This window comes from Centruroides sculpturatus, unplaced genomic scaffold (assembly GCF_000671375.1).
Source record: "Centruroides sculpturatus isolate CEXI.00-Female unplaced genomic scaffold, Cexi_2.0 scaffold946, whole genome shotgun sequence".
NCBI classification, from domain to species: Eukaryota; Metazoa; Arthropoda; class Arachnida; order Scorpiones; family Buthidae; genus Centruroides; species Centruroides sculpturatus.
In genome coordinates this window covers 43,969-60,865 of record NW_019385130.1, presented here as the reverse complement: position 1 = coordinate 60,865, position 16,897 = coordinate 43,969, and the positions used below count along the sequence as shown (strand labels likewise).

The window sequence follows — 16,897 nt, the reverse complement described above, 5'->3', positions numbered from 1 at the left end:
GTTGAATTTTCGTCGATGTTAAGCCTAACAAAGACTATTGTATCGTTAAAAATTATTTTTTTATTTTGTACAAACAAAATAAATATATTGAAAAATATAAAAATAATAAAAAATTATACTTCAGATGTTAATTTAGTATCAAAAACGTAAAATATTTGAGTAGCCCGAGAAATAGCCGAAGATTGCAGCGCAACAGCACTAGCGAAAATTTAAATTTGCCGACTGGAATGCTTTCGGATAACGGATGTTTCGGATAACCAGCTTTCGGATAAACGACGCTCTACTGTATATATATTATTTTAGACAGATAAATGATCTAAGATATACATACTATATTCTGTTTAAACTGAACTTCTGTTATATTTTTTTAACATCACATTTTATAATAATAGAAATACAGGTATTCCTTGCTTAATGCAGTATTTGATTAATGTGAGAAATTAATTACAATCCGTTTATATACATGGCAGAAGTTGTAATTAATGTGGCTTTACCTGAAATAGATACTGGAATTTGATCAATGTGATTATGATATATGTGGTAACATTGAGAGATTACACAGGTCAACAGTGGTTTTGGTGCCCAGGTATTTTGAGCTGATTTCATATGAATTTGATGTCCTGAATTCAAATATGGCATTAGTTTTTGCCTAGGAGCTCTAATTTTTAAGATATAGCATTTTAGCGAAATATATGTTTCAATATCTTAAGTTAAATCCATGGATCAAGTAAAAAAACTAAACACGGAATTTCTATTATTATATTATGCAAATATTATTCTATACAAAGATAGAGGAAAAAGTCATCAATAAAACTAAACAGTTACACATTGAGGAAGCTTCATTTCCGTGACTTTCGTGAATGTATTTTNTTCCCATAATACATACACTCGGAAAAACACTACTCCTTCATAGAGGTTTTTTATTGTATTAGAAGCACTCTCAGAACTTTAGAACAAAGAATAAAAGAACACAAAGATTCAATCAGGAAAGAAGATACCACAGCTCTGGCGAAACAAGTTTGCAGATAGAAGATCCAATGTGGAAGCTAAGATTACAGTGCTGGAAAGAAGAAACTGTCGAAGAATTATTAATAGCAAAAGAAGAAAACCGAGTTGTTAACAAAAGATACGACAGGTTGGACCTTAACCCATGCTTAAGGCCTCAGTTCAATCTTATTTAAGAAAAATACTGTATAATCAAGAAGACTCAAGCAGCTAAAGGAGTAACAAAAATCACATCTGAAAAATAAAGAACATCGAAGAGTTCATAATGGAACCTGAAACAGATCTGATGACAGAAGAACACCAAGAACTCTTGAATGAACATCAAGAAACTCGGTGAGATATGTTTTCTTCTGAAAAAGAGGATTAATGCCAATATCTGTTATTAAAGATCCTTTGAAGAAGTGGGAGGATGTCAGAACAATGGTCTTAGAATGGCATCCAAACCACGTTGAGGCTTGGGGATCTCTACAATTACAATGCTATTAATTACTTACGAAAAATCCTGAAGAAGTGAGAAAAACAATCGACATTAGACAGATTCTTTAACCCCTTCAAACGGAAAAAACATGACTAATAAAAACACAAGACTGTGTATGTATATATTTTTATTATTACATATAAATAAACATACTAAAAAAGTATATATTTTTTATTTTTGGGAGTCACCAGAACGAATTAATTAAATTCCCATTAAAACCTATGGTAAATCAATAATTGGTTAACAAAGTCTTGGAATGGATTATGTTCGTTAACCAATCACACACTGTATATATATTCCATCCAATATATATGTATATTGGATGGAATATAAAGGGAAAAGAAGAGAAGGACAGGGAGAGGGGATGAAAGAAGCAGAAAGTAAGAACTGAAGTAGGCAGAAACTGATAAAGTAATGTTGTGTTATATATATATATATATATTATATAACACTATACTATGATCAATACAAATGCTATTATTGTGTAGAAACTATTACAATAAATATTTTAAAGTTAGTAGAAGAATATGTGAAGTGCTATTCATTTGTTATCCACATATTTGTTCTATCCTGTTGTTATCAATTTTGTTTAATTTTCTTTATTTAGTAAACCTAACAGTTTTTATTGTTGTTTTAACAAGTATTATCTTTCCATAGAAATTTCATTACATTTATACAGTGTTTTAACATATGATATAAGTGAAGATATACTGTTTTCTTTTTTCATTTTTTTTAAAGAATTTGTTTTTCTGTAGAAATTAAATGGTGGGATAATTTTATCTTACTCAGTGGGGTAAAATGATCCTTTTGCAAAGTTAAACATTATTGTAAATAAAAACACTTAATTGGGCTGCAATTTTCAAATTGCAGACATATAAATTTCCACTGGTATCCATCTGTTGTCTGTTTGTTCTTAATCTCAAGAATAGAGTTAGATAGATGAAAATCAAGACCAGATATGGAAAACTTAGGAGCAGGAGGCCTAATATGTGATCTTTCAGTCTGGACTGAAAATTACTCAGTGCTTGTTTACAGGTTAGTTTAAAACTAGATAAATTAATATATATTAGATCATCAAAATTATTTAGATTCTGAGAAATATTATAAAAGAAAGATTGTTGAAATAAGTTTAGGTGAAAGAACAAGTAAAAACACAAGTTGAAGGGCATAGATTTCTCAGAGGTATTTGCAAAGAAATCCAATCTGAATAAATGAGACTATTAAAAATGTGTAATATAATAAATGATCCAAATATTTAATACATTTGAAGAATGATGGAAAACCCAGACTAACTCTAGCAATGCTAGATTTTGAGTATCAGGTAAGTTGCATAATTTGTTAAAAGAAAGATGGATTTTATTCAGAGCACAAGCAATCTTGTTCAAAATTTTAAACGGTTATAACTGGCTATGTACTCTTCACCAAATTACCTCTACTTATGATATGTACAGAACAATCAAAGTCATTCATTCTGATCTCCAAGGTGCACAAAATTCATTCTCATATAATAATTCTTAGTTTATCCCTATGTGGCCTAACTTTCTTCTTACAGTTAAGTGCCTATCTGAGGAACATCCTAATAATGATACTTAGACAGATACAAGTGACATTTGTTTTGTTTTGGTTTAGTATTAAAAGGAAAATTAAAAGCACACACACACACACACACACACACAAAGTGGGTGATCAGTTAACAAACAAATTGGATAACAAACACTTTTGTGAAAGATTTTTATGTTCGGACAATGAACACATGATTGGATAATGAACATACCACAGAACAAACACAAGAAGAAGTGACATAAAATAACGAATACCGGTTGGTCTTCCCTTTGGGCAACAATTCGAAACTTTTCGGAGTGTGGGAGACATCGACATTGACGCTCAAGCCAGTATATACTGATCGGATAGTATTCCTCCGAGCTTTGAAACTATCCATTGTAATTCCAGCCTTTTATTTTTCTGACAAAACAATTCTTCTGTGTATTTGCAAGACTGTCGGGTAGGCACTCGTTACGTTTTGTGTCTGTTTTTCTTTTAGAAAAGTGAGAGTATAATAGCAAAGGTAGAGAGTGGGCAGAAGATGCCTAATGTTGCTGGGCAGTATGGCGTAAACAAGTCTACAGTAGATAAAAAATAAAAAATTGCCTAGACAGAAATGACAGTCATCGAAGTGATTTTTGGGTTCAATCCAAACCATCGCTACGCCATATTTCAGACTTTTTCTTTTCCCAGTAGTCCACTGTTGTAAATGTTCTGTACAAGTTTTACAGACCTGATACTAAAAAAGTAGAGCTGATAGAGAAAAACTGATTTCATATTTGGATTCAGCGACCCAAATATAGCTAAAAGCAGTACTAAAATCCTAGGCATCAAAAAAAAATTTTTTTCTGTTGACCTGTGTTATTTAACCATGTTAGTCAAAGGATACCTGTAAAGTATATCTTGAAGAATGCTTACAAGATGATAATCTTTTGACATTATGCCATTTGTAACAAATATCAAGATAGTTCCTATATCTAATGAATGCTATAATAATACAATACAATAATATGGTACAATAATACAATAATTTTAATACAATAATATGGTACAATAATATTTGTAAGAAATGAATGAACAATTCAACAACCTGGTTAAAAAGCTTTTCATTTAGTTTGGTGGCAGAACTTTATTAACTATTATCCTATTATCCCATCAATTTCTGATTATTTGAAACTCTTAAGCCAAATCATTGTTGTATTTTTTCTAACATGCTGATGACATTATGAAGAATGTGAACTTTTTGAATTGTTTCTAGCTGATTTGTAACCACTGACAGATGTATACCATTGGACAAAAAACAACTTTGAAAGAAATATGTAATCTGTTTTTAATGTTATTACCATGTACAAAACAAAACATTTTACTCACAGGTTTTATTAATAGTTTTCAGCTTGTAACTGGCTATGTTACTTCTTATATTATCTACATAAGTTAAAACTCAAGGATATATCTATTTGCTCCTGTGGGCTTAATGAAGATTGAAAACCAGAGCATGTGCTAATTCTCTTGTAACTAGTATTATCATCTTAGGGCCATATCAGAAACAGCTGCTCTTTTTATTTTTTTTTATTTATTTTTACAAAATACAGGAAAAAACCTGAAAGACAAATGATATCCACCCCAAAAAAATAAAAAGACAAGTAAAAACAAAAGTAATCAACAAGTATACATAAAAAATAAATGAAATAGTTAAAAAAGTACAATACATGCCAGTAAAAAATTTGTATGTTGCATACAGGTATACCTCGACTTACGTCGTTCCCGATTATATGTCGTTTGTCAAAAAAGTATACGGAAAAATAAAAATCAAATTTAAGTCATTTTATTCGACTTTACGTCCGTTCGCCACAAATATTGAAGTCGTAATATCACTAGAAAAGCATTTAAAGCACATAAAATCATATTAAAATATATACATTTACAAGTATGTACTGTATTTACAGTACAGTACATTCATTCATAAATTTAGATTACTTTTTTCTGTACTCTATTAAAAACTAAAATTTATTTGTTTGTAAGCTTAAAATAGATTCTTATTAACCATATATTATTAAACATGCATTAATAAATAAAATATAAAACTGGGAATAGTAATTTATGGTTTAGCCTAGTGACAAGTAGATTCGGAGACAAGTAAATTCGACTTAAGTCGTTTTCCTGGAACCAATTACCGACGTAAGGCGAGGTATACCTGTATTAGTTATTATTACAAATTATTAAAAATTACTCAGTGCTTGTTTACAGGTTAGTTTAAAACTAGATAAATTAATATATATTAGATCATCAAAATTATTTAGATTCTGAGAAATATTATAAAAGAAAGATTGTTGAAATAAGTTTAGGTGAAAGAACAAGTAAAAACACAAGTTGAAGGGCATAGATTTCTCAGAGGTATTTGCAAAGAAATCCAATCTGAATAAATGAGACTATTAAAAATGTGTAATATAATAAATGATCCAAATATTTAATACATTTGAAGAATGATGGAAAACCCAGACTAACTCTAGCAATGCTAGATTTTGAGTATCAGGTAAGTTGCATAATTTGTTAAAAGAAAGATGGATTTTATTCAGAGCACAAGCAATCTTGTTCAAAATTTTAAACGGTTATAACTGGCTATGTACTCTTCACCAAATTACCTCTACTTATGATATGTACAGAACAATCAAAGTCATTCATTCTGATCTCCAAGGTGCACAAAATTCATTCTCATATAATAATTCTTAGTTTATCCCTATGTGGCCTAACTTTCTTCTTACAGTTAAGTGCCTATCTGAGGAACATCCTAATAATGATACTTAGACAGATACAAGTGACATTTGTTTTGTTTTGGTTTAGTATTAAAAGGAAAATTAAAAGTATACACACACACACACACACACAAAGTGGGTGATCAGTTAACAAACAAATTGGATAACAAACACTTTTGTGAAAGATTTTTATGTTCGGACAATGAACACATGATTGGATAATGAACATACCACAGAACAAACACAAGAAGAAGTGACATAAAATAACGAATACCGGTTGGTCTTCCCTTTGGGCAACAATTCGAAACTTTTCGGAGTGTGGGAGACATCGACATTGACGCTCAAGCCAGTATATACTGATCGGATAGTATTCCTCCGAGCTTTGAAACTATCCATTGTAATTCCAGCCTTTTATTTTTCTGACAAAACAATTCTTCTGTGTATTTGCAAGACTGTCGGGTAGGCACTCGTTACGTTTTGTGTCTGTTTTTCTTTTAGAAAAGTGAGAGTATAATAGCAAAGGTAGAGAGTGGGCAGAAGATGCCTAATGTTGCTGGGCAGTATGGCGTAAACAAGTCTACAGTAGATAAAAAATAAAAAATTGCCAGGACAAATTATGACATTTATAGAAAATATATTTCTTTTTTGATAATATTTTGATAAAATTTGATTAAAAAATATATATATATTTTTTTTAATCAAATGTAATTATTAATTTGTTATGCTACTGCTAGAGGAGGTTATTAACTATTTTACATTTTACGGCAAATAGTAGCCTACATAAAAAGGTCGACTTCGCTGGTGGAATTTGTTATTGCCTCGTACAGCATGTGAAGGGACAGAAAATGGACAAAGACTCATCTATGTATGTATGGTCAAAAAGAAATATATTTTCTATAAAGTCTACAGTAGGCTACAGTTCAATCTTATTTAAGAAAAATACTGTATAATCAAGAAGACTCAAGCAGCTAAAGGAGTAACAAAAATCACATCTGAAAAATAAAGAACATCGAAGAGTTCATAATGGAACCTGAAACAGATCTGATGACAGAAGAACACCAAGAACTCTTGAATGAACATCAAGAAACTCGGTGAGATATGTTTTCTTCTGAAAAAGAGGATTAATGCCAATATCTGTTATTAAAGATCCTTTGAAGAAGTGGGAGGATGTCAGAACAATGGTCTTAGAATGGCATCCAAACCACGTTGAGGCTTGGGGATCTCTACAATTACAATGCTATTAATTACTTACGAAAAATCCTGAAGAAGTGAGAAAAACAATCGACATTAGACAGATTCTTTAACCCCTTCAAACGGAAAAAACATGACTAATAAAAACACAAGACTGTGTATGTATATATTTTTATTATTACATATAAATAAACATACTAAAAAAGTATATATTTTTTATTTTTGGGAGTCACCAGAACGAATTAATTAAATTCCCATTAAAACCTATGGTAAATCAATAATTGGTTAACAAAGTCTTGGAATGGATTATGTTCGTTAACCAATCACACACTGTATATATATTCCATCCAATATATATGTATATTGGATGGAATATAAAGGGAAAAGAAGAGAAGGACAGGGAGAGGGGATGAAAGAAGCAGAAAGTAAGAACTGAAGTAGGCAGAAACTGATAAAGTAATGTTGTGTTATATATATATATATATATTATATAACACTATACTATGATCAATACAAATGCTATTATTGTGTAGAAACTATTACAATAAATATTTTAAAGTTAGTAGAAGAATATGTGAAGTGCTATTCATTTGTTATCCACATATTTGTTCTATCCTGTTGTTATCAATTTTGTTTAATTTTCTTTATTTAGTAAACCTAACAGTTTTTATTGTTGTTTTAACAAGTATTATCTTTCCATAGAAATTTCATTACATTTATACAGTGTTTTAACATATGATATAAGTGAAGATATACTGTTTTCTTTTTTCATTTTTTTTAAAGAATTTGTTTTTCTGTAGAAATTAAATGGTGGGATAATTTTATCTTACTCAGTGGGGTAAAATGATCCTTTTGCAAAGTTAAACATTATTGTAAATAAAAACACTTAATTGGGCTGCAATTTTCAAATTGCAGACATATAAATTTCCACTGGTATCCATCTGTTGTCTGTTTGTTCTTAATCTCAAGAATAGAGTTAGATAGATGAAAATCAAGACCAGATATGGAAAACTTAGGAGCAGGAGGCCTAATATGTGATCTTTCAGTCTGGACTGGAAATAATATAATTTCAATTCAAAAATTTTCTCCAGAACAGAGTTAGCTAGATGACTGATATTACTCTGTTATTATCAGGTAAAGTATGATGTGTACAGGCAAGATTTTACTAAACTGAAGAGCATATATTTTAAATTAAATAAATTAAAAATATGATTAAATATTCTAACCAGACATTGTGATGATGTCATAATTTTGCCCATTTTTTTAGTAAAATGTATATGATACTGCTGAAGTATAATAGAATATGCAATTGCAAATTTTAATTCTTTATGAATCAAGTTTTACAACAATTTTTGTCTTAAAAGGATGGTTTTAGACCACTTTTCCTTATCCAGTATATTTATGAACTGTGAAAAAGTAAAATGTAGAACAAACTCTATTTTTTTAAAAAGTATGAAGTATGAATATGAGATACTTTGAAATGATTCTCACAATATGATTAAAAGAATTGAAAATACAGTAATTTAATTTTGAATTTAGTTTATTTTTATTATGTATTATAGTATGATAATAAAATTATACAGAGTTTTATATAAAATGTGAAATGTGTATATATATAGCTTTTAAAATATTGCATGATTTTTTTATCTATATACTTAAATTCTTATGTAATATTTTGTTGCTCAAAATTTAAGTTTTTATCTGTTTTTATAGTGTAGCATTATGGGGCCAAATAAAAGTTTCATTGAAAGTTAAAGATTTACAAGAATTGGTAAGTTTAAAAATAAATAATAATTAATTTTTTGTCAGAAAGATTAAGCTTGAATATTTAACAAATATATTGATCAATTAAATTTGAAATTTATATTTCAAACATTAAACGAAACACTACTGGATTTAATAAAATTTCATAAATAACTCAACTAAAATTACAACATTATACTATTTTGAGAAAATTGAAAGTATTTAGCTTATCTATTTGAATGTTTTAATTTATAATTTTTTTCATTTTAGAGAAATGAATATGAAGAACTGTCAACTAATGTAAGCCATTTAGGTGTTGATGACTGTCCAGTTTTGAATACGGATACATCAAATAGTTTTCTCCATGAAAGAGTTACATTAGGAAAGAAAGGTGTAACATTAATTTTTAAATTTATATTACATTATATTTTAGAATTTACTTCAGAGTACTCTTACAATTTAAAATTTATATATATTTTTTCTAACATTTACTTCAGATTCCTTTGTTATTATTTTTTTGTCATAAAATTAAGACTATTATTTACTTTTCTGATTAAAATTTTTATTATTACAGTTCTGCAAGCAGGAGATGCATTATTAGCTAGAGAATTTTCAAAAAGAGGTTGTCCATCTTCACTTAGAGGTGAATTGTGGCGGTTAATTTTGTGTGTAGAAACAACAGATGCAGTATGTAAAGTTTTATTAATTTATTGTAAAACTAATCAGTGAATTCTAATTAATGAAAATTTTAAATTGTAGTATTTTTTTTATATTTCAGGAATGCTTGAAGTTTCAACATTTAAAATCCTGTGTATTTCAGCATGATCTTATGATTGATAAATTAATTTTTAAAGTAACATTTTAAATGATGTATAGTATTTAAAGTAACTTAATCAGTTATATTCTGTTTTATTTATGTGTATTTTTTCCTGATAGGATGTCCATTTAACTGCTTCCAATGATGACCAGTATTTTGTTTTTGAAGATTTACTATATCAGGTATTGTGAATATTTTACAGTGTACATGTGAATATATATATATATTTGTCAAATGTACAGTATTATTCAGTTAGAACTTTATTCAAAGAATATTTATTTATTTATTTTAAACAGGCAACGTCACTAAAATAATAATACATATTATTGTCTTAGCTCCAATACCCCTGATGCAATGAACAATAAATGAATCCCATTAAAATATATATACTGTACTAAAATACAGAATATCAATAACAAATATATTTGAAAGATCTGGATTTGAATTTTATCCAGACAATTATGATTTTTTGTATGTAGTACAAATTAATATCATTTCCTATTCCTTATCTATGTTGGTTTACATCATTGAAGATCAGGTCCAAATGCCAGAATTAGCATAAGTGGGATCAACTGAATAACCTGTAGTGTTTGGGTATCTCTCAATAATAAAGTAGTTAATGAATTTAACAAATTTTAAATGTTGAAATCAAGATTTTGTAGTTAAAATATTGGGTAACAAATTATATTGAAGGTTATCACCAAATAAAATAATATACATAAAAAATTTGTCTTAATAATTTGATGTATATGTAGTTTATACTCTAATTACGTTATGCAACATTATAAATTATCATTAGAATCAAACTTTCTTTAAAAATAAAAGAAAGGTTTTTGTTAGGATTATTTTAAAATATTTAAATAAATTAAAATTTTGCTATTTTATTCCAATAATTATATAAATTTCAGATTATTTAAAGTATTGTTTGATTATTTCTAGATATTATTGGTTTTCTCTCGTGACACATATGTATTAGATCATTTTGAATATAGCAGTGCGTCTCCTCCAAAAGCTCCACTTCGAGGAAAAACAGGGCAAGAAGAAGATATGGTTGTTTATCCACCAAATGGAGTAATTCCTTTTCATGGCTTTTCAATGTATGGTAAGTAGTGAAATTATTTTAATTATCAAAACAGTAATGTTAATTCAATATTGACAGTTCAGTAATATATTGCAATTCTTCTTGTTGTGCCATGTCCTTACAGAACATTGGCCATCAGTGAGATTTGTATCTAATCTGTAAGTTTCTTGAATAAAGATCTTCAGCAGGTGTTCATCAAGCTTATCATTCTATAATCATTACATCTTTTAGCATTAGATTTCATAGGGATTATAATAAACTCTGATTCCAGTCAGTCTACAGGGATATTAACAGTAGTATATATTATATTAAAAAACTGTTAATTTTCTTAATGTTTTCTTAGTTATTATAAGCTTGTAGATTTCAGAAGGTATTTCATCTGGCCCAGTTGCCTTTGCACTTTTTGCTAGTTTAGTGGTATACTATAGTTCTTCACACATAATTATGATGGACCTTGCAGGTCTCTCTCTCTGAGGGTACACTACTCTAAAGTCATAAAAATAACTTGAAATATAATGTTCTCATTCTTTAAATTTTTCTTTTTCATTTATTATGATCTCTCTCTGTATATTATATAAATTTCCTGTTTTAGGTTTATCATATATACCTGTTGCTTCCTTAATGTTTTATGCATATTATAATAAATAAATCATGTTTATTTTCAAGTTTTTCTATTTCTAGACATTTTTCTGTTAAATACAATGTTTTTGATTCTGTAATTTTTCTACAAATTATCCTTCATAGATTCTTATATAGTTTTTAATTTTTGTTTTTCTGCTGTCAACGTGGTTCATCAAATTTAAAATTTCATTTATTATCCAGGAGTTCTTTTTATAATCAGATGTTATCTTGAAATATTCATCATGTCTTCAATAGGAGTTCCTTAATCTCTCTCCAGATGTCTTCAAATGTTTTGTTAGTCAGAGTTATATTCAGTATATTTCTATTTACTTCTTTACTAATCTTTCATTTAATAGTGTTATCTCTTAATAATGTTTGATCCAATTTTTTAAGTTTTTGTTCTTTGCTAATTGTTTTAGCTTTCCATATACCACTGCCATTACTAGATTGTCATCTTATGCAATATTTACACCAGGGTATGTTTAATATGTTTTGACAAATTTCACTTAATTAAAATTCATTCTTAAAACTTGTTCTGATAAGTATGAAGTCAGTCTGATTTCTAATGGTTCTCTTGTCTGAATCTGCATTTGATTTCCATGTATACGATCTCCTTGGAGGCATAAAATAAGACTCATTTCAACCAATAACCAGTGTGAATTATGATTAACTCTTGAATAACAAACGTTTTTGTAATCCCTTCTGGATTCTTCTTCAGGCTTTTTTTAATTCTGATTAAGCTGGATCTTCCAAAATTAACCATGAATATAAAATCCAAACATAAAATTGAATGGTAAGATGAAGATTTTGAGAAATGAGACCTTATGTGCATGCATTCCCATGACATGTTTAAATAAGATCGAACATTAAATATCATTGCCAAGTAAAGCCTGCCATGCCATTGAAAGACACATCTCCTCCCTAAAATTAATGCATGAGGATCTGCAGCAAGCCGTAAAAATCTCAAATTAATCATAATTCACACCGATTATTGGTTGAAGTGAGTCTTGTTTTATATTCATCCTGGTGTTGTGTGCAGATATGTCTCTTTGGAGGCAATTTATGAAATGTATTTGTACAATAAAATCTTCCTCCTAACAGAACTATATGAATCTATCTTCCTTTCATTTCTTCTACCTAAATCATAGTGTCCAACAATTCTGTTGCATCAGTCTTTCCCAACTTTTAACATTGAAATCTCCCATAACTATGGTGTTATTAGATAACCTAGTGATATTCAATGCCTGTTTCTAGGTCTTATAGAATTATTTCACCTTTCTTCACTGCAATTAGAAGTAGGTGCATAAACTTGTATATTTGTGTTAGAAAGTCTGAAGTTGAACTGCATCAGAAGTTTGACAAGGCTGTGAAACTTTTAATTAAACTTTTAATATATTTTCCATTATTATAGCTATACCATTATAGTGTGTTAATATTTTTACATTGATTCTTGCTATTATGAGATTATAACATAAATAGTTGCACCAGCATAAAATATTGCTTGTTTATCAACAGTACGTTGTCCTGGGCCAAACACATTTCACTAATACGAAGCACATGTGTTTTCATTTTCTTTATCTCTTTGATGGCATTATGGATTTTACCTGCATCATACATACTTCTATCATTCCAGGTTGCTAGTTTCATTTTCATAGACTCAGAGATTCTCAGTACTCTTTGCCACTTAAGACTTGATGGGGACTAGAGGCCATTATATTAGTTGTCTCAGTCTTTATGATGGTTTCTTGGGAATATATAATTGGGGTGGTTTCATGTTCTCTTCCCCAATGTTCTATTCATAGTCTATGAGCAAATAGAAACTTGAATTTGTATTGTTATTGAATTTGAAAGTACTACAGTATATACTGCAATAATACATTCCCTGATTCTTGAAGAAATAAATGCAATATAAAAAACAATGTTGAACAAATATACTGTTTAATCAAACTAAAAACTTAAAAGTACTTTTGCTTATTTATTTAGACTTTGTCAGTTAATTATGTGACTGAAAGGTTGGCACTACTTCAGGACTGATACCACTGTGTCTTATGGACAGACACAATACAAGTAAAGAATTAGGAGTCTGTAGCCTTTGAAATGAAGGATTATGAGGGTGGGGAGAGAGGAAAGAGTAAGTAGGGGGAAAGGGGGAAAGGTAGATAGGAAAGTGGGAAGTGAGTAGGGAATTCGATCCCGGTCCTTATTTCTAATCCCGGGATTTCGGGATTATACTTAGTCAATCCCTGGATCCCGGGATTATTTCGGTATTGAGAGTTAATAAAAAGTAAGAAAATCTTACAGAAATCAAATCAAAATTTAGACAAAAATCAACATATTTTACAGTATACACCTAGCTAATTTAATCACTCTAACTAATCAGACTCAGAGTCAGACTAACCAGACTTAAAATCACTCAGTCTTCATGTTAAATTTATTCTTTTTTAAGCATCACTGAGATCTCTTTAAACTCACATAAATTGAAAAAACCTTTATGTAACAAACTATGCAAATAAACGTTGAAAATTAACAAAAATCTCTCTTAACATCGACTAAATAGACTACTTTCATATAGCAACCTAGTAAGTAGGTAGTAAGATAAGTTTCTTAGCAAAAAGTATTTAAAAATAATATTAATCAGTCACATTTTTCTTAAATATAAAGAAAACTAATCTAATAGGAACATTCTAATTTGAATTGCGAAAATATGATCTGAGAAATAACAACGCATCCTGTGTCTCATCACCAAGTCTGCTTCTCAATTTGTTGCACATATATGCAGCTGCTGAGAAAACGCGTTTAGGTTTGATGGAAGTTGGAGGAATCGTTAGTAAATACTTATAAGCCCGTTCTAGTTATAGCTTCGAGGACACGGGGAGGTTGGAAGAAAACAGTCCGGTCGACACAGATCGGGATTGTAGGAGTAAAGGCTACAATCCCGATTGTTTCGATCATTGTAAGCATGCCTTTCTAAAAATAAACACGTTAATTTTGTAAATTCGGTCTCTGTGTGAGTCTCTCAGCATCCAGCAAACCACTACTCCCAAACGTAAAAAGACTTTCTCGCATCATCCTGACAGATCACGGGCAAGGCGGGGGTCGTAACCTTTTCACCTAAGGTCGACCCCCCTAAGCGAGAGGCGTCGGGTCTATATTAACCACACTGGCAAAACAAGATGGCTGACACATTGACAGGTAAAACGCACTGAGTAGTGCTCTCGACTGCGCCAGAAAATCGATTGGCGCCCGCGAAAATTCAAAAATACAAAAATGAAGTATATTACCAAGTAACCCAGTGAGAACTGCTTGCCTATCATTTTAGTTGAAAATACAAGAAGTTTTATTCCAAGCAAGCATCGCAAGCCCGCTAGGTTAATTTCTGCTGCTTGCTTGAAAGAAAATTTCTCATATTTTATATTAAAATGATAGGCAAACAATTCTGTTAAAAGCACTGGCACTGAACGTTTCGCTTCATGCAGTCTATTTTGCAACTTTTTTAAAATGATGTCAATCCCGAAAATCTCGGGATTAGGAAAACTTAATCCCGAAAATTTCGAGACTGAAAAGTGGTCGGGATCCCGGGATCCCGATTTTCGAGATCCCAGGATCAAATCCTCTAGAAGTGAGTCACCTGAACAGGCAACCAAGGTCTGTAACTGGCCAAAGAAAAATTTACATACACAATATGGACAGACACACAAACCTTGATGGCCACTAAGTTTGTTTTTACGCACAAGTGGTTCTGTGTGCAGGTGGTCAGATTCGGGATAGAGGAGACTGTAAGATGGCACATCTGGAAGAAGTGCATGCTACAGCTCTATTACCAAAAATAAGAGCTGTTTATTTACATATTAAATTATTCATTGGGTTGACTATATAGTAATCAAATAGCATCTCAATTAAACCATATTGGATTCCTAACCAAGAGAAAGAGTTTAAACTTATGCGTGCGATGATAAATACCTGTAGTCGTTATATGCTTGATAAGCTGGTAGCACTTAATAGGCTGGTTCTTTGATTATGTATATGACCTGTAGATCCCTCTGGATGTTAGATAGTTCAATAGTTCGATGTAAGATTTTCTGTGGGCAGGTAGGTAGATGGTAGGTTGGTCTAGGTGGTAATTGGGGGCAAAGAGGCATATCCAAGGAAAATGTGCAATCATGACCAACTCTTGCTGATGGGCAAACTCTGTTGTCATTGATCCTTCTTATTTGATGGTCCTTCCCTTTTCTCTCAATGCTTTTTTAAGGCAATGTTGACTAGTTAGACCAATAACGATTTATTATGTTATGTTCCTGATACAGTGTCAGGAGATGTGTCATCTATGCACAAGGAAGCAATTCCATGGGAAAATAGGATCACTTCCTGCTCTTGTGAAAAGGAAAATTTTAGCAGAAATTTCTTTTGTAAATTAAGCAGGTTTTTTTCATTTAGCCAGAGTTCTCACAATTATAATATAATTGAATGTTATAAAATAGTTTAATTAAACTTTTAATATATTTTCCATTATTATAGCTATACCATTATAGTGTGTTAATATTTTTACATTGATTCTTGCTATTATGAGATTATAACATAAATAGTTGCACCAGCATAAAATATTGCTTGTTTATCAACAGTACATTGTCCTGGGCCAAACACATTTCACTAATACGAAGCACATGTGTTTTCATTTTCTTTATCTCTTTGATGGCATTATGGATTTTACCTGCATCATACATACTTCTATCATTCCAGGTTGCTAGTTTCATTTTCATAGACTCAGAGATTCTCAGTACTCTTTGCCACTTAAGACTTGATGGGGACTAGAGGCCATTATATTAGTTGTCTCAGTCTTTATGATGGTTTCTTGGGAATATATAATTGGGGTGGTTTCATGTTCTCTTCCCCAATGTTCTATTCATAGTCTATGAGCAAATAGAAACTTGAATTTGTATTGTTATTGAATTTGAAAGTACTACAGTATATACTGCAATAATACATTCCCTGATTCTTGAAGAAATAAATGCAATATAAAAAACAATGTTGAACAAATATACTGTTTAATCAAACTAAAAACTTAAAAGTACTTTTGCTTATTTATTTAGACTTTGTCAGTTAATTATGTGACTGAAAGGTTGGCACTACTTCAGGACTGATACCACTGTGTCTTATGGACAGACACAATACAAGTAAAGAATTAGGAGTCTGTAGCCTTTGAAATGAAGGATTATGAGGGTGGGGAGAGAGGAAAGAGTAAGTAGGGGGAAAGGGGGAAAGGTAGATAGGAAAGTGGGAAGTGAGTAGGGAATTCGATCCCGGTCCTTATTTCTAATCCCGGGATTTCGGGATTATACTTAGTCAATCCCTGGATCCCGGGATTATTTCGGTATTGAGAGTTAATAAAAAGTAAGAAAATCTTACAGAAATCAAATCAAAATTTAGACAAAAATCAACATATTTTACAGTATACACCTAGCTAATTTAATCACTCTAACTAATCAGACTCAGAGTCAGACTAACCAGACTTAAAATCACTCAGTCTTCATGTTAAATTTATTCTTTTTTAAGCATCACTGAGATCTCTTTAAACTCACATAAATTGAAAAAACCTTTATGTAACAAACTATGCAAATAAACGTTGAAAATTAACAAAAATCTCTCTTAACATCGACTAAATAGACTAC

At 30.3% G+C, this 16,897-nt stretch overlaps 1 protein-coding gene across 1 annotated transcript in view; it reads left to right on the top strand.

The window, feature by feature from the left end:
• The window catches only part of LOC111635186 (TBC1 domain family member 19-like), a 31,466-nt gene that overhangs the window by 12,932 nt on the left and 1,637 nt on the right, over nucleotides 1-16,897 (top strand). The window contains exons 4-9 of the mRNA XM_023380079.1: nucleotides 8,664-8,740; nucleotides 8,983-9,103; nucleotides 9,287-9,399; nucleotides 9,491-9,565; nucleotides 9,649-9,711; nucleotides 10,469-10,631. Of these exons, the coding sequence (XP_023235847.1) occupies nucleotides 8,664-8,740; nucleotides 8,983-9,103; nucleotides 9,287-9,399; nucleotides 9,491-9,565; nucleotides 9,649-9,711; nucleotides 10,469-10,631 (612 nt within the window). The remainder of the gene's footprint in view (nucleotides 1-8,663; nucleotides 8,741-8,982; nucleotides 9,104-9,286; nucleotides 9,400-9,490; nucleotides 9,566-9,648; nucleotides 9,712-10,468; nucleotides 10,632-16,897) is intronic.